Here is a 26,498-nt window from a genome sequence, read left to right on the forward strand (position 1 = left end):
CTAACAACAACAGGAAGAAGGAATAAACCCTTTTAAGACGTTTTTATGAGAATCAGACATTCATTTTTAAGGAATTTTTTGGGAGCACATTCAGAGATACGGTCCAATAAAAACAAATGGTTTAATGAACTTAGTAAATGAAAGGCATTGGCTACGGCCACACCACCTTAAACGAGCCTGATCTAGTCTGAAAGACTTAAATAGGAAGCATCTTGAAAAATGGAGAATCCCACGGAAGAGATAAGGGTGCCTGAGAGTAACATTAGGAAACCTTTAGCTCTTAAAGGGTATGTATTTTAAAACCAAAGTACTTTCAGAAATCAGTGTGCTTTTTTATGATGGGGGAATAGTTGTTAAGAGAAGTAGAACAGCAAGTCTGTGTTATTTTAAGGGTTTTTTCCTTTTTTGTGTGTGTTGTGATTTTAATGAAAGTTTACAGAAAAGTTAGATTTTCATTCATTCATGGTTGCACATTTTCCTCCCTACCTGCTCCCAGTTCACTTTAAAAATTCATTCATTGTTGGGTAATTGTTGCATCGCTTCCCCTCCGCCCCCAGAGTTTACTTTGCTATGTACCTGTTCTTCTGGACTATTGTCATACAAATAATTCCTGATCATATTTTCTTTTTAAATAGTTCTTTATCTGTTCTAGTACAATCTTCATTATTTTTCCCCTCTTTTCTTCGTTACCCCCCATCCACCATGTCCGTCCTGTTTTAGACCAGTGGTGTCATACAGTATTTGTCTTTTTGTGACTGAGATATTTCACTCAGCATAATGTCCTCTAGGGTCATCCATTTAGCATAATATTTCATGAGTTCCTTGGTTTTCAGTGCTGCATAGTATTTCATTGTGTGAATATATCATAGTTTTTCTATCCATTCATTTGTTGATGGGCACTTGAGTTGCTTCCTTTTCTTTGCTGTTGTGAATAACACAGCAATATACATGGGCGTGCATAGATCTGTGTTTTTTTTAGAAACAGAGAATATTGCTGTTTAGTCAGTTGAGTCAACTTCATAGGACAGAGTAGTACTTCATGGTAGGTATTCCAAAGCTGTAAATCTGTAGAAACAGACTTTCACATCTTTCCCATGTTCATTAAAAATTTAGCTTTTGAATTCTTTACTTGGATCAAGGATTGACTGGCCTTAAGTTTAAATATTCTACAGCTCATACTCTTTGTGTTGAAGGTTCCAGCTCATAGCAGTCTTCCATCAGATTTCCGAGACTAAGTCACAAAGGGCAGAGACTGCCCATTCTGCTCTCGGAGTGGCTGGGGGATTCAGATCACCAGAGATAAACAGCCTTGGAAACTATGCCACCAGAACTCCCGTAGGTTTAAATAGAGTATATGTTTTATTTAAAGTTGCCATGTTGTTGTGAGCCGTCAAGGCGGAACTGACCCCTAGTTGATCCTCCAACGAGTTTTCTGAGGCAGTAAATCACTTGGAAGGAGATAGAATGTGGAAATTAGCTTTGTTAATATTTTGAAGGAAATAAAAGGAGGCAACCTCATCTCTCTTCATGTGCCCTCCTCATTTTCCCTACCATGTCATGAGTGTTTGCTATAACCCATCGCTTTCTCATTGCCATTGAGTCAGAACTGACACATACATGACCTGCCAGTGAGGAATTTGAGGCTACAAATCATGGGAGGAGATTGCTCATCTCTCCCTTGGAGCCACTGGTGAACTTGAACCACCAGAACAGCACTCACTCACTAATGGCTCAGCTGCCTGTGGAATAGGCCACTGGAGCCCCTTGACTATAACTCTATTTTTTCTTTAACTCTCCTGGAATTTTGTATTCAACAGGTTACCAGATCCTTCCTCCATTATATCACTCTCGTAACAAGAGCTTTAATTTCTTTCTTTCTTTTTGTTAATTATTTTTTGTGTGTGTACCATCAAATCGGATCTGACTGGTTCAGGAGGAGATTGTCCGTCCCTCTTTTCCAGCAGAGCATCTGGTGGATTCAAACTGCTCACCTCTCGGATTGCAGTGCAGTTTCTTGCCACTAGGCCACCAGAGCTCACCAAGAGCTTTAATTTCTATGATCTTAGTTAAACTAACTTGAATTTATTAATACTTGGACTTCCCAGCTAGTTTTCTTTCTTCCAGTTACAATAGATAATGAGAACTGCTTCATGCAAGGGAAATGAGGAAGGAACATATTAGTGAAGGCTTGTCTTGTGCTTTGTGGTGATTGTTGTTGGGGCTGTCGAGTCCTCATGTGGTGACCGGTGGTGGTTTGGGAGGCTGTTGAGTACGACTCATTGCTACCCCATGAGCAGATCTGAGCCCTGTCCTATCCTGTGCCATCCTCATCTCTGACACTCTTATGCCTGCGCTCTCCTTAAGGATCTTCTCTTTTGTTGATCCGTCCTTCACCTTTCCAACCACAATATCTCTTTTCAAGAAATAGCCTTTCCTAGCAACTTGTCCAAAAAGTATGAGAGATGACAGACACTTCACCATCTTTTGCCTCCAAGGAGCACTCTGGCAGTACTTTTCCCAAGACATACCTATTTGTTCTTTGGCAGTCCATGGGATATTCAGCATTCTTCCCCAACACACCACCTCAGAGGTGTCGTTTGTTCACTGTCCAGCTCCAAGATGAATAGCAAATGATTGAAAGTCCTAACTCCCTAGCCAACATTCAAGCTCCTCTTATTGAACACTATTATTTTCTTATCTAAATTGCCGCTTCTGATCCAGGCAAAACAGTTAGCTTCTTGTCACCAGAACAGTTTGTTCACTTGACCAGGACACTTCCTGAACTTGGATTTTGTTCTGCCTCAGCTTTTAGTTCTTGTTTCTCACTCTCTACAACTCATTGCCATTGAGATGATTTCAACTCAAAGCAACCTTCCATTGGTCCTGAGACTTTAAAGTAAGAGACTGCCCATCTTTCTCCCACAGAGCCACTAATGAACTTGAACATCTGGAGACACTTAATCTTTTGGTTAACAATGCAGGACACTGTATTCCACCACCAGAACACTTTTCTCCCTCTGTAGACCTAGCTTCGTAGCCCTAATGGCTTAATTGGTTAAGTGCTTTATTACTGACCAAAGGTTGGTAGTTTGGACCCACTCATGGGCTCCTTGGGAAAATGATTGGTTGGTTAATCTGTTCCCCTTGCCTTGGAAGCCGTGTGGAACAACAGTTCAGCTCTGTCTTAAATGGTCAGGGTTGAGTCTACATCAACTTGATTTGGTCTTTGATAGACCTGACTTATGCATGCACTCATCTCAAACTAATATAAGGCATCCTGAGTCCAGAACACACATTAGATGTGTTTGGAGGTACCTTTTGAAGGTGCAGCAGGAAGTCTTCCTAGATCTGAACAAAAATGTGACTTGGGCATTCACTAAATGATTGATTCATTAGAATGAAACCGTGTAAATGATGGCACTTCCATTGGAAAGAAAAGTGGTAATCCATGTGAGACTTCCCTAGGGCCTAAGCTAAAATATTAGCTATTGCTTTAAAGAAGAAAGGTGGTTGTTGAGTTGAAGGGACACCTTGGAGATACTATCTTTTTATCTACAGTGTGCACAGTACTGTGCGCAGTGAAATCGAAGTTAAGGTGCCAGTCTGAGCTGTAGTGTCATCTTGTGGAAGCGAGGCTGTTGCTTACATACATAGGCAGCTCCAGGCAAATGTGGGAAAGAGCAGTTATCAGCATCTGAATCCTTTCCTAGTGTGTCCTGATTCAAACATTAACTGTATTTTATTGCCAGTCTTTCATTTCTGTTAAGATGCAAAACAAATACTTGCTATGAAAGCTGGTTTTTAGGTACTGAAGTGATAAAGAACTCTCCTGTACTACTCAGCAAGCCGTTAGAGGTTTCTTCTGGGATCAGTAGTTCTGTGAAAATATGTATCCTGAGTGTTGATGATACGTTTTTTTCCTCTTCAGACAACCCTCCAAACTGATGAAGTTAAAAATGTGCCTTGTGGAACAAGGTAAGCGTTCCCTTTTGCTTACCAATCTCCCATTAGTTCAAATAGAGTTTCTATTCGTAAAGCTGTGGTCATTTACACATCTTTCAGAAGGCCTGGTGGCAGACAAGGTGGACTTCTGTTCTCAGCATAATTTGATTAAAGACTGACCTAATTTAGAGTTCTCCATGTTAACAGTAATTACGATGTTATATAACTGAGAAAAAAACCTGGGCTTTAGAGCCGGCAGACCTGACATCCTATTACTGCATCCGCTTGCCAACTTCTGAACTTAGTTTCTTCATTTGTAAAAATCAGGTACCGAGACCTATTTTGCAGAATTATTGAAACAGTTAGAATTAGTGGCTGTAGATTATGTGGGGTCTTAAATAAAGGATTGTTTGAAAATATCATCCCACCTTTCTATCTGTAGTATGTCATGTAACTTAGCATTTATGTGCCATCTAATTTTGACTTACTGATTGAGCAGGCTAGTATGAGACCCAAGAATTTTCATTTCTCATCCCACCTTTCTATCTGTAGTATGTCATGTAACTTAGCATTTATGTGCCGTCTAATTTTGACTTACTGATTGAGCAGGCTAGTATGAGACCCAAGAATTTTCATTTCTAGCAGAAGTTCTCAAGTGAGGCTGATGGTGCTGGTCCAAGGACTTCACTTTTGGAACCACTGCCTTTAAAAAGCTTTAGGGAGAGAAAGGCACACAAGGCCCAAATTATTTCTAGAGTATAGTCAGTACATTGGATTCTATCAAAAGATGTATGTAAAATCCAAAGCATTTTTAAAATGGTCTAAATAATATGTTAAAAGTTTATAAAAGAGCCTTTGATACCTATTTAAGAACCAAACCCATTGCCATCAAGTGGATTCCAGTTCATAAGAACCCTGTGTGACATGGAACTAACTCCAAAACAGAGTATCTTCCAAAGACTGCCACATCTTTACCCATGAAGCAGCTACAGGGGTCAGACTGCTAGTCTTTGAGTACCTCAGTCGAGTGCTTTAACCATCCAACTGCTAGAACCCTTTCGCTTCTGTAAACCAAAGCCAAACCCACTGCCGTTCGATGTGGTCTGACTCATCGCAGCCCTCCATGAGGTTTCCGAGGGTATAAATTGTTAAGAGAGACATGCCTGTCTTTCTCTCAAAGAGTGGCTGGTGGATTTGGATGCCAGTCTTTAAGTTAACATGCACGACACCATCCGGGCTCCTTTTGATATCTGTAGAGGAGCAAAAATCCTTGTATGTTAAAAAAGAACAAATAGTATTTTAAGCTAATATATTTGATTATTATGTTTTCCTAGGTCAATCTGGAACACTTAAGATATTCTGTTGTCATGAAACTGACCCATAGCTGACCCTTCAGCCAGTTTTCAGAGGCAGTTAATTGCACGGCAGAAGATTGCCCATTCTTCTCCCATGGAGCAGCTGGCAACCTTGAACTGCCTTTGGGGGCTGCAGCACAGCTTCTTGCCACTAGGCCACCAGAGCTCCCTATTCTATTAGTAGTGACGTAAATTAGCAGCTAGCAGAAATCTAGATAATTTTTTATTTCGTCTTCATGTTTTTTCTAGGTTCTGGACTCACTTTCTTCAGTGAGCAGGTGTTTACCTTTTTTCTTTTTTCTCTTTTTTTTTTCTCTCTATGAGTTGGAACTGACTCATAGTGACCCCTGGCGAGATTCCAAGGCTTGGGTGGAGATTGCCCTTCTTCCTTCTGAGAAGATGGCGATTTCAAGCTGTTAGAGGCACAGCCTGAGTTAGGAACACAACCCTCTATAGATGAGACAGGCCACTATTTATTATTAATGGGCAAAGAAAGTTACTGTATATCAGTGAGAAGACTTGACTATTTCTCTAGTGTTTGAAAAATGTCCCCCCTCATGTCTTAAATTGATGCACCTCATGATAGATGCTGGTTGGCCAGGAAGTATAGAAAGTCATAAGCAAGTCCTGTTTTTCTGTAGTGTCAGTTTTAGCTCACAGTTTGGATGCAGATTCCTTTTTTCATGTTAGATGCAGACAGGAAGTAGACTGAAAACATAGGTGAGTTGTCAATATAAGGCAGGGACCATCAAAAGACTTTGCTGCTTGTGGCTGGCCCCTATACGTTTTGACAGCCTTGTCACTCACCTTGATTCCTTGGTGGAAGAGTGGCAAACTGCATTGCCTTAGCACGTGACTTTAGTTAATGAAGGTAACATATTAAGTGGGTGTAAGTGATAGGTTTACTCCTCATGTGTGCTAATTTGATCACGGCTATTGCAGAGTTGGGCCTTTCATAAAAAGAAACCAAGTGAGTGTAAACAGTAGAATGTCTTCTCTGTCTGTGGAAGGGTCATTTTAATCACACATACAGTAACATAAGTTTTAGATTTTCCTTGTAAATTTCTATCATGTGGCATATGTTTGGTTATATAGGATTAATTTGAGATTATGCCAGGCTTGTATTTCACTGACATGTCTTCCATTTCTTTGTTTTTAGTGGTGGGGTCATGATCTATATTGACCGAATAGAAGTGGTTAATATGTTGGCTCCTTACGCAGGTACAGTACTCATCTGCTCTGTTTTTCTTTAACTAGTTATCCTCAGAGTACATGATTTGAAAGAGGAATGTTGTTAGGTGCTGTCAAGTCAACTGTGACTCATAGTGACCTTTGAAAAACACATCTGAACCTGGCCCGATCCTGTGTAGTTTTCATCTCTGATATTAGAGTCCCTGTGTCAGTCCGTTTGTGTGTGAGAGCGAGAGTGAGTGTGAATCCATCTTGTCGCAGGTCTTCCTCCCTTTCTATGCCCTTCACCTTTCCCAGTATGGTGTCTTTTCCCAAGGACTGACTTCTGACATTATGCCCCAAGGATTTGAGTTTCACCAGTAATGCCTCCAAGGAACACCCCTTCCTTCAAGACAGACTTGTTTGTCCTTTGGGTAGTCCGTAGCATCTTCAGTATTCTTCTCCAACACAAGAGTTCAAAAGCATCAGTTCTTCTGTCATCCTTACTCATTGTCCTACTTTCAGATGCATAGGAAGCAGTGTTAACCACCACTGTTCACCAGGCTATCAGCAGTATTCTCCCAACCCTTCTGTCCCCCACCCCACCAAGACTCAGGTCTGCTGCAGACTGTGCCCATGCCATCCTGTATATGGGGGCAGAAACTCTTAGTGTATTCTGTCCAAAGCCTATGGAGTGTGCCACTCCTGACCTGCCATCAGTCAGTCCCCAGGTTAGAGAGGCACTCCTCTGACTGGCAGCTAAGACGCTGTCTTTAGCCAGGCAAACTAGCCTAGCTCTGAGAAATAAGGAGACACTTTTAAAGTTTCATGGCATCAGTGATTTTTAATAAATGTAATGGAATAGTCAGTGAAATACTCTTGATGGAATTCATTTGCAGCTATGAGTTGCTCTTCTCTGAGTAGAGTAGCTTCTTAGAGTAAAATCATTGGTTATTTTTAGAATTGGAGAGTAGCATTTTACATAATCAGGATGGGGAATTGTTGTGTGGCAATAATCCGTAGCTTTATGATTCCATGGGGCCATGTTGACTTTGTGAACATAGAGAAATATTTTCTAGTTGATACTTACTGTTAATTTGTAAAGCATTCTTAAAGTCTTTAGTGAAGAGAAAGCATTATCATGGTAAAAGATAGAAAAATCTACAAAAAGGGAATAGCCACAGTTTAGATTAAAAACTTAGTTAGAAATGCTGGCAGAGCTGTGAAGACCACTTTGCCATTTCATCTTTATCTTTGCCAAACTAGCATGCCTGGTATATACAAAGTACTGTGCTTGGCAAGGACAGTTCAAAGAGCTGAAGTTCCAGCCCCTGTCTTCCAGGAGTTTTTCTTTTATTTCAGAAGACATGATACATGTTGTTGTTGTTGTTGTTATGTGCCATCGAGTCGCTTGCGACTCATAGCGACCCTATGTACAACAGCCCTAAACTCTGCTCTGTCCTGTGCCAATCGCACTGTCTCTGACACTCCCATCCCGATAACCCCAGGCACTGAATCAAATCCACCTCATAGAGGGACTTCCCCTCCTGCGCTTTCCCTCCACCCTCCCCAGCATGATGTCGTTCTCCAAGGACCGGTCTCTTCTTACAACATGTCCAAAGTATGTTAGACAGAGCCTCAGAATCCTTGCCTCCAAAGAGCCACCCGGTTTAACCCTTTTCAGGATAGCGCATAAAAAATGTATTAGGACATAAGGTTATATTAAATTTAATATCACATGTATAGCAGAAATAGCAAGATGATATCAGAACAGAGAGCAATCTGTTTTGCTGTCAAGTGAATTTGGATATAGTTTTAGACATTTTCTCGCCCCCCCCCATCCCTATTTACATTTCATTGATGTAAAATGCAAGTAGCAAGTGCATTATCAGAACCTGTCTAACTTCAGGGAAGATAATAACTAGGATCAGCCCAGAGTCGATCCCTGGGAGATGAAGCTTAGACAGTAACTCCATTCTTTAGCCTCCTCAGCGTTTCTGACACCGTCTTTCTCTCCCACTCCTCTCTGTTCTTTGTTTCATAATCTGTTAAAATAGCCACACAACTCATAGGCAGTGCTAACCATTATGCAGTTTATTAAGGAACAGTGTACAACTCAGAATCAAGATTAGCAAGCTACAGTCCAGGAATCAGGAAACATGTAGGCAGAGTCTCCCTAATTCATTGGAAGATGGTTCTCTTAGCTCCTTCAGCTCTCTGAGACAGGCTCCTTTAGATGAGCCTGTAACTACATCTGACCACCAGTTCTGCAGCTGTACTCCTCTTTGGCTCTTTTGTTGGACAAACCTCATAAACTTCTTAGCAGTTTTAAGGTGTGGCACTCTCACTAGGATAAGGAGTTGACCAGTCTCCTGTCAGTAGGTACGGAATATTTCATTTGCATGGTTGATATATATGTCTGGTCTCCAACTTATTTGCATAGCCTTGACCAATTCCTATAAAGTGCATTCTAATCACAGGGCAGACTACAGTCCAGGACAAGACTAAAATAATCTTAAATTGTTTATTATACAGGAAATACTAAATCACTGTAGGCAAAAATAACAAATTCTCTGGGGTAGAAAGATAGGGCAAAGGTGACTGATTTGTTGGGGGTGAGAGGGGAAATCTGCCCAAATGTTTTTCCAGAGAACCAAGGGAAAAGGCCACGTAGCAGAGCTCATTTCATCACATCTGGTCACAGATCACTGGAATGAGTTATAGTAAAACAAGATGAGGCTGATGGTGTTCTAGTAGAGGTATGGTGTTTTAGTAGACGTAAACAGAGAATGATTAGCTCACCAGTTTATTTGGTAGATGATCAAGCAAATAAACTGTTGCACTGAGTCTCTTACTCGGAGACCAGTAGCAAGTCCTTGGATATAAAGGCAGAACGCAGTTTGCTATAGAAAGTAGAACAAAGGCTCTGACACTGGCTAATATATTCTCTTTGGCACATTTCTAAGATGTTTAGTCCTCAGTGCGTTATAATTTAACAAAATTAAAAATTTTCTTGAGCATTTCATGTAAAACATAAAATCTAGTCCTGTGAGTATTAGTTTCTTACACTTCTAGGAGCTCTGGTGGTGTACTAACTGCAAGGTCAGTGCTTCCAGCCCATCCGCTGCTCAGCAGGAGAGAAATGAGACAAGCTGCTCCCATAACAGTTGAAACCTTAGGAGGCAGCTCTGCTATGTTCTTTAGGTTGCTGTGAGTCTGGATGGACCTGACAGCACTGGGGTTCCCGCCTAACCAAGTGCCTTCACAGCCTTGAAGAGTGCATTCCCCTACATTCCTGGTTCTTCACCAACTAGACTCAGTGTTTAAAGCAAACATTTTCTTTATGAATACATTTTTTTTAAATAGTGTCTTATAAATGCTTCCATCCTTTATTCCTATATTCCAGTGATATCTCAATTAGTTCAGGTCCTCTTTACGGAGTATCTAAACTTATGCAGTGATTACCTTGTATTTTCCCTTCCTTGATCTTTCTTTACCTTGCTGCTAGCTAGAGTACAAATCTTGGTTATATGAGTGCTTAGATAGAAAGCAGAGTGTACCATGCCTTGCTTAAAACCTTGAATAGTTCCCTATTACATCTAAATTTTGCATACTTGTGGTGTTGTAGGTTATGTCAAGTTGAATACGATTCATGAACAACAGGTCTGACCCTTATCATGTCCTGCCTGTCCTGCGCCATCCTCATCATTTCTGTCATAGTTAAGCCCATTACTATAGCCACTGTGTCAGTCCATCTCATTGAGAGTCTTCCTCTCTCACCAATCTTCCACCTTTCCAAGCATGATGTCCCTACCTGAGGAATAGCTTCTCCCGGTAACATCCCCAGAGATGAAGCTTTGTCATCTTTGCCTCCCAGGAGCACTCTGGCTGCACTTTTGGAATTAAAAGTTTGCCCATTGATATTCCAAATGTTTTTAAAAAAAATCTGGAAACTAACATGAAGAAAATAAATAAAATTTGTGGGTTGTGTTGTTTTTTGCTATTTTGTTGTCACTTTACTTTTATATATTATTTCAGTATAATTTTCACCTTGGCTTATTTGGAAGATAACTTGGATCAGTTTTGTTTGAAGTAAACATGGATTGTACTTTTATTTTAGTGTTTGACATTGTACGAAACTATACTGCAGACTATGACAAGACCTTAATCTTTAATAAAATCCACCATGAGCTGAACCAATTTTGCAGTGCCCACACTCTTCAAGAAGTTTACATTGAATTATTTGGTAAGTGGAAATCTTGTTCAGGTTTTCAAGGATACTATAACAATATTGCTAAACTTTGTTACATGAGAATTTCTTCTGATTTTATACTAGAACAATAGTCTTAAAAAATGCTTTTTAAAAAAAAAATTTTACATTTTGTACAATTATGTAAGTTTGAGGAAAAAAACAACGGAACAACATATTGCCATAAGTTGTAACTGACTCATAGGTGACCCTGCAGCAGGTTTTGGAAGCCAAAGAACCACGCAAAAGATTGTTCATCTTTTCCTAGAGAGCCACTGGTAGATTTGAACCACTGAGGGGCACCACCTTTGGGTTAAGCAGCATAACTCTGTGTCCCTATAGAATAAGCCACAGAACTCCCTTATGTAAATAAATTAGACTGAATATATATTAAGAATGAATATTTTCTGAAATGCTTAATACATCTCTTGATGGAAATTATGAAAAATATGTTTACTTCTAGTCTGTATTCTGATTATACTGTAATAGCATAAAATTAACTTGGTTCTTTATTTAATATATAACCCTGAGGATATTTAAAAGGCTAAGGAATTAAAGGAGACCTGGTAGTGTAGCTGGTTAAGTTTTTGACTTTTTACCCAAAAGTTAGCAGTTCCAACCCACCAGCTGCTCCAAAGGAGAAAGACAGTTTGCTTCTAGTCTTGGAAACCCAGTGGAGGATTACAGTGAGTCAGTTTGATTTGGTTTGGATTGTATAAGGACTTGTGCCCGGTGGGAGCTTTTGAAGACCAGCTCCAGGTTTGATGATTTACTCAGAGGACTGACAGAGGCCAGCATGTAGTTGTACTTGTGGCTGAGATTTTTATGGTAAAGGCTTATAAAGCAAAGTCAGCCAAGAAAAAAGACTCATGAGGTAAAATCCAGAGGGAACCAGGCAGCAGTTCTCTCGCAGTGGGTTTTCACAGTACTCCCTTCATTCCTCCAGCACTGAATTGTCACAACACTTTCTAATGTTATCTACCAGGGAAGATCGTTTTGGATTCAGTGCCCAAGGTATATATTGGGGAATGGTCACAAACACAAGCGTGTAGCAAAATTCCAGACTCTAAGAAGGAAAATAGGTGTTTACTTTCTCTTACCAGTTCTAGGAGTGATGGGAATTCTCCTCAGATCCAAGTTCTCAGATGCCAGCCAAGGACACACCTTTCAAATGGGCTTCTGTACGGATCTCAGTCTCAGACTTGTTAATGCTGACTTTTCTGAGCAGTTATTTTCCATTTGTGACAGTGAAAGCTTGGACGAGGGAATGAGTTACTGCTACTCATTGCTTACTTACCTTTCTTGGAATTCCTTGTGAACTTCTGAGAAAGAGGCGTAACGGATGGTTAATCAATCCAGAGATCTATCAAGTGCTTTCTCTTTGATTATCATACTTAAATGTGATACGAGGCAACTTAACCTGTCTTGTATGTCATGTCACTGGACACTGTTTCAGTAGTTGTGAAAGTACCTTTGAAGTGGATAGAAAATTTGTGGGCTAAGAGTTATAGGTAAAGGGTCTCTCTGCTGTTCATTTGCATCCGCTTCAAAAATCGTGCTGTGAGTTGTAAACTGAGGTCTATGGAAATGAAGTTTTAGTTATTTGAGGATTTTGTTAGAGTGGTTAAAGATAGAAATTTGCTTTTTTTCTGATTATCAGGACATTTGTTGTTGTTAAGTACACCTCCTATCATGTTGTTAATTATTTTATAGCTTAGGTGTATCCATGCTTACTTGTTTATCATTTGTTCCTAGTACAGCACTTGTCTGTCACTGTGCTGTATTGGCAACTTGTGAGTTACTGTGTTGTTGGAAACTATGCCATCAGTGTTTCAAATGACAAAAGGGTCACCCATGGTGGACAGGTGGTAGCAGATCTCCTAAATTAAGAAAGACTAGGAAGCAGGGTTGGCCATCCACTTCCAAAGTAATAAGCATTTGAAAACTGTCAGAACATAAGAACCTGAATAAAGATAATAGACTTAGTTTGCCAATTCTTCATTATAGGTAAACGTAGACTGACTGCATATCCTCTTCACTTTCAAATTGTATTTGTTAGATCTAATTCCAAATACTTTCTCACATATAAAAGAAAAATGGAATCGGTGTCTGTATATTATGTGTATTTGCCTACTGAAGCAGGTTAACGGTATAAATTCTGTGAAAGAACAGTACCATAGAAACTTAAGATCTAATGGTGATTGGTTTTGTTTTACTATTTTTAAAAAAATTAGTATCATGAGAACTGTTGTTCTTGGCTTCAAACACAGATCAAATAGATGAAAACCTGAAGCAAGCTCTGCAGAAGGATTTAAACGTCATGGCCCCAGGTCTCACCATACAGGTAAGCCCTGTAGTAGCTCTTCCAGAGACAAGGATAGTCTGAAAAATTTGGAAGCTCTTCATTTAGTCTTCCTGCCATCAGACTGTTTATTCAGTAGTTATTTAATTGACATTCTGTGGTAATTTATAGAAAACCTTTCTCACTTTTTACTCTTAGGTCTTTGCCAAAGTAGAATACTCTAGTAGTTTACCAGGGATGGCATTTTCTTTCTTTCTTTTTTTTTTAATCCTCTGGGTTCTTTTATGTATTTATTTATTTTAAAAGGCTTAAACAATGGGCTGTCAAAATTGTCAAAAAGAGGAAGCATTTTCCTTAAGGGAAAAACTATTTATCATGATCTTCTCATACAGTAAAACAAAGCAAACCCTTCCACAACAGCACAGTGGTAGACTTGCCAAAAGTCCAAGAAAAATCTTATCTGTATTTATCCTTAAGACTTAGGTGACCAGGTAGGATGGCATTTTCTTATGAGTGCTCTTAAGCTGCAGATCTTAAAAGGAAATAAAATCAATATATACTTAAAATGTGTGAGGCATTATGAAGAAGCAGTTTAAATCTGTTAGTGATTTACACATTTATAAATCATTTGTCTTCAGATTTGAACAATAACTTAGATCAAATGTCACTAAGTCTTATCTGACACATGAGTTGATTGAATTACTACAGTTTTAAGAATCAAAAGAGTGTCAGGAGAGTGTAGTTGGGTAAAATTATGATTGAGTTAAGATTTTAGATGGATCTGGAACAGTATTAGGATTTTATATGGAAGAAAGGAGTAAGGACCCAGTTTCAAGTGTGTGAAAAGACCTGAGTAAAAGCCAGGTAATGTGGATTTTGTGGTAATAATGGCAGTACTGGTGGCGTAGTCTACAGCAAATTGTGCTGTAAACCCAAAAGGCTGAGCATCTCAGGTGATTCAGATCCATCAGTGACTCTGAAGGAAAAAGATTGACAATCTCCCACTGTGATCTACAGCCTCGGAAAGCTGATGGAACCAGAACAAACTGAGCAGCAGTGAGTTTTGTGTTCAAGTTTACATATCTACTCTTCTGGATTAGTATTCATTAGCGGGCTATAAAATAAATTTTAATTGGTGATCACAGCATTTTAAATAAACTGGAAAAGAAATCAGAGCACGTAGCATGCAATAAGGTTAAATAGTCTGTGAAACCTTTTTACATGTTTTAGGTAAGTATGAGGAAGTGGGTCTTGTGTTGGAGCTCAGGTGTAAAATGCCCTCCTGTCTGCGATGATGGTCACTAAAAGTCACTGCTCTGGATCTGGAAGTGGTAATGTGGCTTCTCTCTGTTGTCCTTTTTCAGAGGCTCTAGGAGAGTAGTTGGTTGTTGTGAAGAACATTACCTCCAGTTAAATACAAAACTTTATAAAGCTCAAGGATGCAGCTACTGAATGGGTGCATCCCCTCTAAGTGACAGTGTGCACATGCTTCTCATGCATAACGCTAGGAAGATGGAGGGGCAGGGCTTTTCCTGCAGTCCCACTTACTGTACCATTTGCGCAGAGTGCCTCAGAAGGAGTCAGCAAAGCTACCTTTCAGAGTGGACTTTGTAAAGTCCTGTTGTACAGTCATTTATGACTGAAGTAGCTTTTTCATTATCAGGGTAGTGAATGTGACACAGATTGTTTTATTCCACCAAGGCTGTCACTTAATTTATTGTAACAATTCATTTTAATAACTTGTTTGATTTTAACAATTCAATTTATTTTAACCAATCAATTTATTTTAACCCATCAATTCATTTTAACAACTGCCTAAAATTCTTTTCGTCATATTACTTAACCATTGCCTTATTTTTTAAGATTGCTTACTATTAAGCTGTCGTGTTGGTAGCATTCTGACATGTCTGCTTGTGGTATATGCACAAGTGTTATGTAAGGTAGGTCCATAGAAGTGAAGTTATTTAATTGTAGGGTCAACCATTGCCATTGAGGCAATTCTAACTCATGGTGACCACAGATAAAAAGTAGAATTCCAAAGGATTTTCTTGGCGATTGTCTTTAGAGAGGAGTCCTGGTGATAACAGTTCTTAAAGTACTCAGCTGCTGACTATAGAGACAGTCATATGAACTCACTGCCACAAGAACCAAAATACAACCTTGAGTGTATCCCAGCTGAATTTAAAAACTATCTCAAGAATAGGTTTTGATGCCTTGAATACTGATGACCAAAGACCAGATGAGTTGTGGATTGACATCAGGGATATCATCCATGAAGACAACCGAGGGTCATTTTAAAGACAGGAAAGAAGTAAAACCCAAAATCTTGCAGTAAAATGTAGAGCGACCCAAACAAGGGGAAGAAGTGGACCAGAGTTGAACAGAAGATTTCAAAGGGCAGCACAAGAAGACAAAGCAAAATACTTTAACAAAATGTGCAGCTAGCTAGCTAGCATTAGGAATCCAAAAGGAAAAGACACACCCAGCATTCTCTAGCTGAGAGACCTGAAGAACAAATTTAAGCCTTAAGATACAAGACTGAAAGATTTCTGGGCAAAATCTTGAATGATGCAAGAAGCACCAGAAGAAGATGGAATACACAGAGTATCAAAAAGAATTGGTTAACACTGAACAATTTCAGGAATTAACAGATGATCAAGAATCAATGATAATGAAGGAGTCTAAGCTACACTGAAGGCATTAGGAAAAAATAAGGCCCCTGGAATTGATGGAATACCAATTGACATGTGTCAACAAACAGATGCAACCCTGGACATGCTCGTTAGCCTGTGCCAAGAAATTTGAGAGATGGCTGTTAACTGACTGGAAGAGATTTCTATTCCCATTTCAGAAAAAGGTGATTCGGTAGATTGTGGAACTTATTCAACAATACTATACGGAATTAAAACCATGCTGAAGATTAATTACAAAGGACTACACTTTATGCAGTATTTGTCCTTATGAGACTGCATTAGTTCACTCAGCATAATGTTCTTCAGCGTTTCCCAAGTTAGGTATAATTTTTCTAAATCATTGCAGGAGCAATGCATAGTTGAGTGCTGCATAGTTTCTCAATCCATTCGTTTGTGGTTGGACATTTGGGCTGTTTATATGTTCTTAAAAAGGTGAGGAATGCTGCTGTGAACATTGGTGTGCAAATCTCCGTTTGTGTCTCAGTTCTAATTTCCTTGGGGTATATTCCTAGTAGTGGAATAACTGGGTCATACGGAGTTTTTATGTTCAACTTTTTGAGGAAACATCACATTTTTGAGAGTTACACCATTTCACCATCCTACCAACAGTGTATGAGAGTTACCATCTCTCCACATACACCCTCTCCAACATTTATTGCTTGCTGCCCTACTAAATTTTGTCACTGCTACTAGAGTGAGATATCTCATCGTGGTTTTAATTTGCATCTCATTGCCAGTAATTCTGAACATTTATTCATGTGTCTGTTGGGCACATGAATGTCTTCCTCTGTGAAAAGTCTTTCCACGTCTTTTGCCCATTTTGTAATCCAGGAGTGAATAAAGCCATCTCATAAGGACAAATACTGCATAAGATCATTGTTGTAAAAACAGAAGGATAATTAGTAGAGCATGTATGGGAACCAAGCGGGGAAGGGCTGAGGATAGGTAGGGGTGAAAGCACAAGGTTGCACACTTTGGTGGGCAGAGAGAAGGGGGCGAAGGAAATGGGAAATATCCATGCAAAAGATGGGCAAGATCCAGTGGTGATTAATTTTATAAATCATAATGCGTGAGAATGATTGTGTGAAACACAATATGAAAAATAATAGTGTGAAACAGTATATATAAACTTTCTAAGCAAACCAATTTAAAAAAAATAAAAGCACAATAAACTGTTTTTAAAAAAAGAGAGACTGGAACAGTACATTAACAGGGAGCTTCCAGAAATTCAGGCTGTGTTCAGAAGAAGCCATGAAGATGTTTCTTTGTATTTTATTGACTCTGCACAGGTATTTTATTGACTATGACTGGGATCATAACAAATAATGGCTAAAGTTGAGAAGAATGGGAATCCCAGAATGCTTTCATGTGCTCAGTGTGAAACCTGCACATAGACTAAGAAGTAGCTCACTAAGAACCAGGTGAACACTTAATGGTTTAAAATCGGCAAAGGTATGTGTCAGGGTTGTATCCCAAATCATTAAAGAAGCTGCACTGTATAAAGAAGAATGTGGCATCAGGATTGAAGGAAGGCTCATCAGCAACCTGTGTTATGCAGATGACATAAGCTTGTTTGTAGAAAAGGAAAACTTGAGGCACTACTTTAGAAGAGCAAAGACTACAGCCTTCAATGTGATTTTTCATCTCGACATCAAGAAAACAAAACCCCTCACCACTGCACCAGTAGTCAACATCGTGATATATGGAGAAAAGATTGAAATTGTCCGCAATTTTATTTTACTTGGATTAATAATTAGCACCCAGCAGCAGTCGAAATCAAAAGAGAAAATGCATTGGGCAGATCTCTTGTCAGAGACCTTTTGAAAGTGCTAAAGAACAAGGATGTCATCTTAGGAACTAAGAAGCATCTATCTGATCCAAGCCATATTTGCTTCCTATGCATCTGAAAGTTGAACAATGAATCAGAATAACTAAAGAAACATTGATGCCTTCTGAATTGTGGTGCTAGGGAAGAGTAGTGACTAGCCCTTGGACTGCCAAAAGAACAAACAGATCTGTCTTAGAAGAAGTGAAACGAGAGTGATGAAGCTTGGACTCACATGCTTTGTAGACTGTGTAGATTGTAACAGATTTTGACTAACATTGAGAAGAATGAGAATATGATTCCCAGAACACACAATTGTGCTCATGGGAAGCCTGTATATAGACCAAGAAGCAGTTATGTGAAATGAACAAGTGAATGATACATGGTTTAAAATCAGGGAAAGTGTAAGAGTTGTATCCTTTCTCCATACCTATACAGTCTTATATTTTACTAAAATAATTTGAGAAGCTGGACTCTTTTGAAGAAGAATGTAGCATCAGGATTGTTGTCAGGGGTGAGGGGTAGTCCTTGGAAAAAGAGTTTAAAAAGAAATCTTTAGAGAGGTTCAGTGAAAGAGAGCAAGTCCATCAACCCAGATGAACTGACACAGTGACTGTAACCATAGACATACTTTTTGCATATTCACACACACACACACACACACACACACACACACACACACACACACACACACACGAGTCTTTGATATGGGAGGGAAACCAAACTAGTAGCAAAAGGATGAAAACAAAGTGAAATTCATCAGTAATTTACTCTCTCTCATTTGCCATGGAATAAAAACTGACTCATAGCTGACTCTCCTTTGGCTTTCCGAGGCTTTACATCACAGGGGAAGATTGACCATCTTTCTCCTGTGACGCCCCTGGTGAATTCAAGCCCCTGGAGAGGCTCAGCCTTTGGGTTAGGCCTACAGCGCCTACAGACTAGGCCAACAGAGCTTACTCTCTTACAATATGGAGATACTCTAACGGTCGTATTATTTCAGACCCTTCTTAATATGTAAGTTCATACAGATTAAGAAATTTTTTAAGGGAGCTCTGGTGGCCTAGTGGCAAGACGCTGCACTGCAATCCCAGAGGTACGCGGTTCAAATCCACCAGATGCTCTGCTGGAGAGGGAGGGCAATCTCCTCCTGTACCAGTCAGATCTAATTTGATGGTACACATAAAAATAATACAATTTTTTAAAAAAATTAAAAAAAATTTTTTAAATGAAATCATACCATACTTCCTCTCCTCCTCCCCTAACCTAACAATATAAACGTCTTTCCAGATTAAAAATACAGATTGCTATACTTTTAATGGTTATATTTAATTAATCCCTATGGTTTGTACTTTTCTACTCCAGTATACATTTGCAGTGACCAAGCTTACGCTTATATCTCTAATTAAAATCCTAAAAGTGGGATTGTAAAATCAAAGTATTTATGTCTTTGGGCACCTTTTTGATACATATTGCCAAATTAACTTTCTGACAAGTGCAAACAGTTTACACTTTACTCATCAGCCTGCTGGTGAGTGGTAGTCATTGCACATTTGATTGTGTGGTTATACGCACGTAATTAGCAAGTGCACACCACATTATTTCTCTCAATCCCTTGGGAGAAAAATTAGTCTATGATGTATTGATTAGTGAGGTTGAAGAGTCCCTGGATGGTCCAGAGGGTTCATGTGCCCATCTGTTAACCCAAGGGTTGATAGTACATGAGTAGCCAGGACCGGCTCCAGGAACGGCCTGCCAGTCCTCTCAGCAGTGAACCACTGAAAACTGGGGCATGATTTGGGTCCAACACAGCAGTGTCTTCGCAAGCCAGATCAGCTCTCTTGACACTGTGGGGCTTTTTTTTAGTGGGATCAAAGGTTCTAAGATGTTTGTTGGCCCTTTGTATTTTACTTATAAATTGTTTATTGTGTTGTGCAGTATTTGGTGGTTGTTTACCAGTTGTGGTTTGGTGTGGTGTTTTTTTTCCTCATTGATTTAAACCTTCTAACAACAATAATATTCTAATTATTGCTACTCCTTTTATAATACATAGGAAACCTCTCCTGGTGTTTTACTTTTTTATCGTAACAACTCAAACTTATACAGTAGTTGTATTCTTTTTTAATTATTGTGGCATTTTGCTGTATTGGGCATTTCATAGAGACTCATTCTAGACATGTAAATAAAATAGAAATTATAAATTAATAAGTTTTTTTACTTTTTATAGTTTAGATTCAAATCTTTAATCCATCTGGAATCCACTCTGATGTCAGTTGTGATATAGGACTCTTAATTTTCTTCTGTATTTCTTTGAACTGTTGATTACTGAAGAATTTCTCCTCCAGAAAAGTCTTAACCTTACAAATGGCATTTATAACGTATGCCAAATACTAAAATCTTTTTCTAGACTGATTTTCCTGTGTCTCCTCTTTGATTAGTTACTGAACTCTTGAGGTTTTCCCATCAGTTCTGATTTTTTCTTGTTTATCGTTTATCAGTAAGTGCCACCTTCATCCTCTCAGGCATCAGATCTACAGCTGTGGAAAGCATCTTTGACACATTCTTCTTTTTAAAATTTTTCTTTTATATTTTTTGCTTACAAAATTCATATACATTGAGTTTCACACTGTTCTTCATTCACATTGTGTTTCATACAATCATTCTCATTGATTGAAATTTACAAAACTCACCATTGAACTATGCCCACCACTACCCTATCTTTCCAGATCCCTGCCAGATCTTTCTTATTCCCTTTACTTACCCCTCTACCCACCAGATTGTGCTATCAGTCCCATCCTGTGGTGTGTCTTCCATCAACACTGTTTTAAAAGTGTCCGTTTTCAGTGTTGCTTCCTAGACCAATACACTGTCTACATAAGACCTGAACTTACACAGTAGCCTTCTGTCTTCTCCACTTTGATTTTATGCTTACTCACTTCATTTTCTGCACAGCTATAATACAGATCTTTACAATTTCTTCATCATCTTTATAAAAAAAAATACACATTTACTGCATTCTTTAACATATGTAGAGACAAGACCTCTATTGTTTAATTTTGCTGGTGTATTTGAATCATTATCTTTGGTTTAACAGCTTTTCACATTATAGTGTCACCAGAACTCATTGCTACAGTAAATTCTACTCACAGCTCATTGCCATCAAGTCAGAACCAACTCATAGCCAACCCTCCAGCAGATTTTTCAGAGGCTGTAAATCACATGGGAAACAGCTGATGGATTTGAACCATGAGTCTTTGGCTTGACAGCACCACCTTTATCCACTTGGCCACCAGAGTTCCCTGTGGTAAATTAGAACTAGGAAAACGGGCATCTTTTGTGATTTTTTTTTTTTTAACCCCTGTGCTGTTTCAGAGTCTGGAAACCTAGTGATAAGGAGTTAAACTGCCAACACAAAATCTCATGGTTGCTATCCACCAGCTGATTGACAAGAAACAGCTGGGAAGTCCCCTTCCGTGCAGTTTACAGCCTCTGAAAACATGCTATTTCAAGGAGTGATTAATACGCTAGTTTTTTACCCATACATGCCTCACTTCAGGATGTAATGGATTCTGTCCCCAAAGCCTTCTATCCCATGGCACTGTAATTCGACTCTAAGATTTAGTAGTAATTGTTAGGTGCCGTTGAGTCAGCTACAACTTATAGCAACCCTCTGAACAGCAGATTGGAACCTTTCTCTATTCTGCGCCATTGTCACGATCTCTGCCATGCTCAGTCCCATTGTTGGAGTCACTGTGTCAGTCCATGTGATTGAGGATCATTTTCTCTTTTACTCTCCCTCTCCTTTTCCCAGCATTATGTCTTGTTCCAGGGGCTGGTCACTCCTGACAGCATGCTCAAAGAATAGGTAAACTCAAAGAACTGAAAAGTCATTGCCGTGTAGTCAGAACCAACTCATAACTGACTCTGCAATGGGTTTTCAGAGGCTCTCAATTGCACAGGAGGAGATCACCTGTTTGTCTTCTCTGGAGAGGCTGGTGGGTTCCAACTACCAGAGAGGTTCCACTTTAAGTTTAGCAGCATAACTCCCTACAGATTTCACCACCAGAGTTGTGATAGTCCTCAAAATGAAGTACACAGTTAACTGGTGTCTTTTATAGAGTTTAAAGGCTTTGTTGCTTTAAAGGTTAGTTAGCTTTTAGAAGGATGCTAACACTTGAGATGAGCAGAGTATGAGTATGTATGTATGTATGTATGAGTAGGGGATGTTTAGCTGGTAAAATCAAAAGTTTTTCATTGGTCAGTTCTTTGATGCTTCAAAAAAACAACTTTCCATGTAGTTTATACCTTAAATACACAAAAGATAAGCTCTGGTTAGGGGAGTAATCAAAGGTGTCTAATAAAGAGCATCTAAAAAGACAGGTAAACTTTGGTTTGAGTAAGATCCTAGGAAGAAATTTTATAAGCTGTTCTAAGTAAATGCTTTGTGTTTCTTGTCATTGGACTTTTTTTTAGTCAGCAGTGAGTGGTTATAGATTTGAGAAATGGTTATCGTTTACTGTCCTTTGTTTAATCTGAGTTGTTTCTTGTGTGTTTTTGTGGTTTGACTGCGATTGCTTCCGATTTTACTTTCTCAGTCTTGGAACTTTGACTTTCTTCTGTCTTTGGCCCAGCAGGTTTGAAAAAGAAAACTAAAGCGTCCAGTGAAAGGGCTTGGAGAAACAATTTTTATGGGAGTTCTTTTCTCCTTGCATTTGTTTTCTTAATGAGTAAGATGGGTTTTCCTGTAGTCAGACCTATTTTAAAGAAATAAGCAGCTTATCTTGACTCTTGGTGGGATGACATGAAAAGCTTTCCTCGTGGTATCTACACATTTGTTAGTAAGCAGCTGTATCATAGTTAATGTTTTACTGGCGTCATGTCAGGAGCTCTTCTGTAGAGCACTTAGCTTTTCTTTCTTTTTTTCCCCCCAATATATTTTGGCTTTTTCACTTTTATTTTTTAGGCTGTGCGTGTTACAAAACCCAAAATCCCAGAAGCCATACGAAGAAATTTTGAGTTAATGTGAGTAATAAGCATGGGATTCCCGATATTTCTATTTAGGGATGTCTGTACACCAATGCACAAGAATAGAGGAAACTTAATGTGTGAGCTACTTTGGGGTCGGGTATATCTTCTATCGTCCATATTTGTGGTCTAGTAGTAATGCCTATTTCCATGTTTTAATTCCCATTTGAGTCTTAATAAATTTATCTTTATATATTGACATTCCAGGGGCAATTGAGTGGCTAAGGATGTAGTTTACTGTACAGCTGTTGTTGGAAACCTAAGGAGTTCTAATGTAGATGTGAACAGTACCTCCAAGTAAATGTTACTAGAGGAGAAAAAGGGGTTAAGGTTAAAACAGAGTCTCTGTAGTTTGTTACTGTGTTGTAATGGTAAGAATAGACACCTTGTTGCTATAAAGTTTGAGTTTCCATTGTATGTGATTATGCATCTGAAATTTGACCAGGATCTTTCTCATTGGTTTTTGGCTGTGCTTTGCCTGAGTTGACTCCTTACAGTTTTCTCTTTTCAGTGTCTTGGGCCTCCTGGGAATGAGTTGTTATTTGCTTGACATGAAATTCGTTTCTAAGATGGACTCATTTAGGAGAATACTTATTACAGTTAAAATGACAATGTTAGTCTCTTATGACAGATACTGAAAAGAACAAAAGGAAGAATATGGGATGCTGGGATGGGGGGAGAACCTGCAAAGTCAAGTATATAGAACCTGTATAGATTGGCGAGTGGCTTTTATCCAAGGAATATTAATAATGTAACTTTGTGGAATGATACACTTCTGAGTCTTTTACTCTCCCAGTTCTCTGTTTCGTCTATCATGAAGAATGTTATTTTCTTTGATTTTATCTCTTTTAAAATGATCAAGGATAAAATACCAGGTTAAGTATATTATGAGTCTATCAATTTATTGAAAAAATATTTCTTGAAGACTCAGAATATTTTGATCTTTAAATATAGTTTCTGGTTATAGAAAGATGAGTACTGTGCATTTTCTGTCTTCAGTGCATTGGAGACGACACAGTGGCATTTTGTGTTTATCAGTGTCAGCACTGCAGGAGGGAGAGTTTTGGCGAAAATGTTGGGGGGAAACTCTTGATGTTACTTTTCAGATATTTGGGGATCTTTCCTAATTTTATATACTATTGGAATTCCAAAATTAGTACTACCCAGGAATCATTCAGTCTAAGCACTACCTATTGGTAATGTTTTTTTGGTTAGCATTGTGATGGTTATGTTTTGTGATACCATTTCTACCATGCAGTTCAACTAATTCCATTTACACATGTTAGTGTTAGAGAACCATTTCCATTATTAGAAAGCTTAAACTCTTAGAATATTTTTCTTTCTGTTGAACCATCTAGTATAACTGCCACTTAATATACTTGTGTCAGGCAATGGTCAAAAACCAGTTTCATTCTGCATATCAAACTCCTAGAAGACCAACAAAATTGGATACCAGTAAAGTCAGTTGTTGATCAGATCAGAAACCTCTCTAAACAATTAGAGGGGGGAAATGAGTAAAATTCAGATGTACTGAATTACGTCCTTAACACTGATTGACTGTGGGCAGGCTAATCATTTAACCTTTCACCCTCTGAGTGATTACTAAGAAAACAGTATCAGACTTTTCTTGCCTACTAAGTTCTTGCTGCCTTCTGGCCAACTCTGTGGTCAGAATTGTCATCTCTGACTGCACCTAAGTGAGTGATTCCTAATTTTTAATCTCTTGCTCCACAGGGAGGCTGAGAAGACAAAACTTCTTATTGCTGCACAGAAACAAAAAGTTGTGGAGAAAGAGGCTGAGACAGAGAGGAAAAAAGCTGTTATAGGTACTTGAATTTCTTTCTGAAATGGATGTCTCTAGGTGCATGTATTAAGAGTTTGTCCTGTTTTTCCCTCTGTCTCATAGCAGATGCTGCTGAAATGCTTCTCAGATTTTGCAACATGTTTAGTGGATAATTCTGTAAACTACATTGCACATTCAGGTGTCCTAAATCTTTAAGAGGGAGAGAGTCCAATGAAGGAAATGGTTTCCGCCATGGTTGTGGACTGGCTTCTCTTTTTCAAGGACTTGGAGAATGAGTGGGGTTTAGCTGCAGTTTTAATCTCACTCTACAGTAGAATTTTTGTTTATACAGATTAAGAATAGGGACTTTTTATCAAGGATCACAATTACAATATACATCCTTGCTATTGACAGTGCACCTAACTATATCTACAGGGAGAGATTGTGTTCTTTGAAAGTATAGTAGAATTAATTCAGCTCATTCTGAATTACAGTGGTTTTCTTAATAAGCCAGGATACCACTTTACTGCTTTTCATTTTAGGCCTCAGTCATTTGTTCTTCGGAGAGAAAAAAATAAAGAACATTTTCATTAAGTATTTTAAAAATTCAGGTACATAGAGCAGTATATTGAAGGCTTATTGCCATTTATATCCTTCAGGTCATATTTCTTTTTTTTAATTGAGATTTTATTATAAGTTTATAAAGAACTTAGATTTCCATTCATTCATTCATTCATTATACCTTTTTTCAAAGTTGTAGCTTTATTTTTTTTTAAGGGAAAGCTTACAAATCATACTTTATTTTTTTTTATCCAGTCATATGTATATATTTTCTGCTATAACATTATAGGGAGCTCTAGTACTAAAGGGTTGTCCTGCCAATGCAACTGCATACCGTTTGAATCTACCAGCTGTTCTGTGGGAGAATGGTAGACAGTCTCCTCCCGTGTGATTAACTACCTTTGAAAAACCCTCCGGAGGGTCAGCTGTGGGTCAGTTCCAGTTCCATTGTACACAACAATGGCAGCATTACAACATTGTAAGCACCTTCAACCAGTTTATCTATTTGTCAATTTTTATTCCCTTTTCTCTCCCTTCCTCTCCCTAGTAACCGTCCATGAATGATTCTGTGTGTAAACCCTTCTTTAACTTTTCATGATTGTACCTTATCCCATAATAGTCCTTTTGTGGCATACTTGCTTTGCTTAGATAATGCCCTCTAGATGCTTCCATGTTATGTGGTGTTTTGTGCTATCCTGTTTGGTATTGCTGGTTTATTCTTTTTCTGTGTGGAGTTCATTTTAATGGTCTATGGCTTTTCTGACCATTTCCTTTCCTACTGTTGTTTTATATTTTCTGACATCTTTATGATTTCCTTTTTTTTTTTTTTTTTTAATTTTGATGAGGTTTATTCATTTTTTTGGAGGCTACCCTGAAAGTTACTATCTCTTTTTTGCTTTATAGTTGTCAACATTTATTGATTAATATGCTTATTATACCTGGTATATTTCTGTGTCTGAGTAATTTTCTGAATGATATCATAAATGCTTTTTTATTTTAAGACAATTTCAGATCATTGTTGACTCAGTCCAAAGAGTTCCCTTTAGGATATCTTTTAAAGTTAGTTTTCACAAATGCTCTTAGTTTCTTTACCTGGAAATATCTTGATTTCACTTGTATTTGAAAGACAGTTTTTGTATTTGAAAGATAGTTTTGCTGGATATAGAATTCTTGATTTGCTTTTTTTTCTTTCAGAGTTTTATATATGTCAGTCCCTTGCCACCTTGGCTGCGTGGTTTCTGCTGAGTAATTGGGGCTTAGTCTTATTGGTTATCCTGCACTGCTTTCAGTATTTTTTCCTTGTTCATAATTTTTAAAAATATGATAATGATATGCATTAATGTTTTCTCATTTGGGTGTGTTCTTTTTGGAGTTCGCTCAATTTCTTGAATGCATATTTTCTTCTTTATTACTTATTACTCTGGAGATGAAAAGACAAGGAAAAATGGGGTTGCCTCCATAGTAAAAAAAAGTAATTTCTAGATCCATCTTGAAGTACAACATCGTGAGTGACAGGATTATGTCCATACGCTTACAAGGAAGCCCAGTGAATACCACTATCATTCAGATATATGCACCAACAACCAGAGCCAA

At 38.5% G+C, this 26,498-nt stretch overlaps 1 protein-coding gene across 1 annotated transcript in view; it reads left to right on the forward strand.

Moving 5' to 3' along the window:
- Positions 1-26,498, forward strand: part of ERLIN1 (ER lipid raft associated 1) — a 41,962-nt gene that overhangs the window by 7,305 nt on the left and 8,159 nt on the right. The window contains exons 4-9 of the mRNA XM_006880034.1: positions 3,929-3,975; positions 6,457-6,518; positions 10,588-10,713; positions 12,987-13,060; positions 22,500-22,558; positions 24,296-24,387. Coding sequence (XP_006880096.1) covers positions 3,929-3,975; positions 6,457-6,518; positions 10,588-10,713; positions 12,987-13,060; positions 22,500-22,558; positions 24,296-24,387 — 460 coding nt within the window. The remainder of the gene's footprint in view (positions 1-3,928; positions 3,976-6,456; positions 6,519-10,587; positions 10,714-12,986; positions 13,061-22,499; positions 22,559-24,295; positions 24,388-26,498) is intronic.

The sequence above is a fragment of the Elephantulus edwardii genome, unplaced genomic scaffold (genome assembly GCF_000299155.1).
Source record: "Elephantulus edwardii isolate Elephantulus edwardi_28Jun2011 unplaced genomic scaffold, EleEdw1.0 scaffold00006, whole genome shotgun sequence".
NCBI classification, from domain to species: Eukaryota; Metazoa; Chordata; class Mammalia; order Macroscelidea; family Macroscelididae; genus Elephantulus; species Elephantulus edwardii.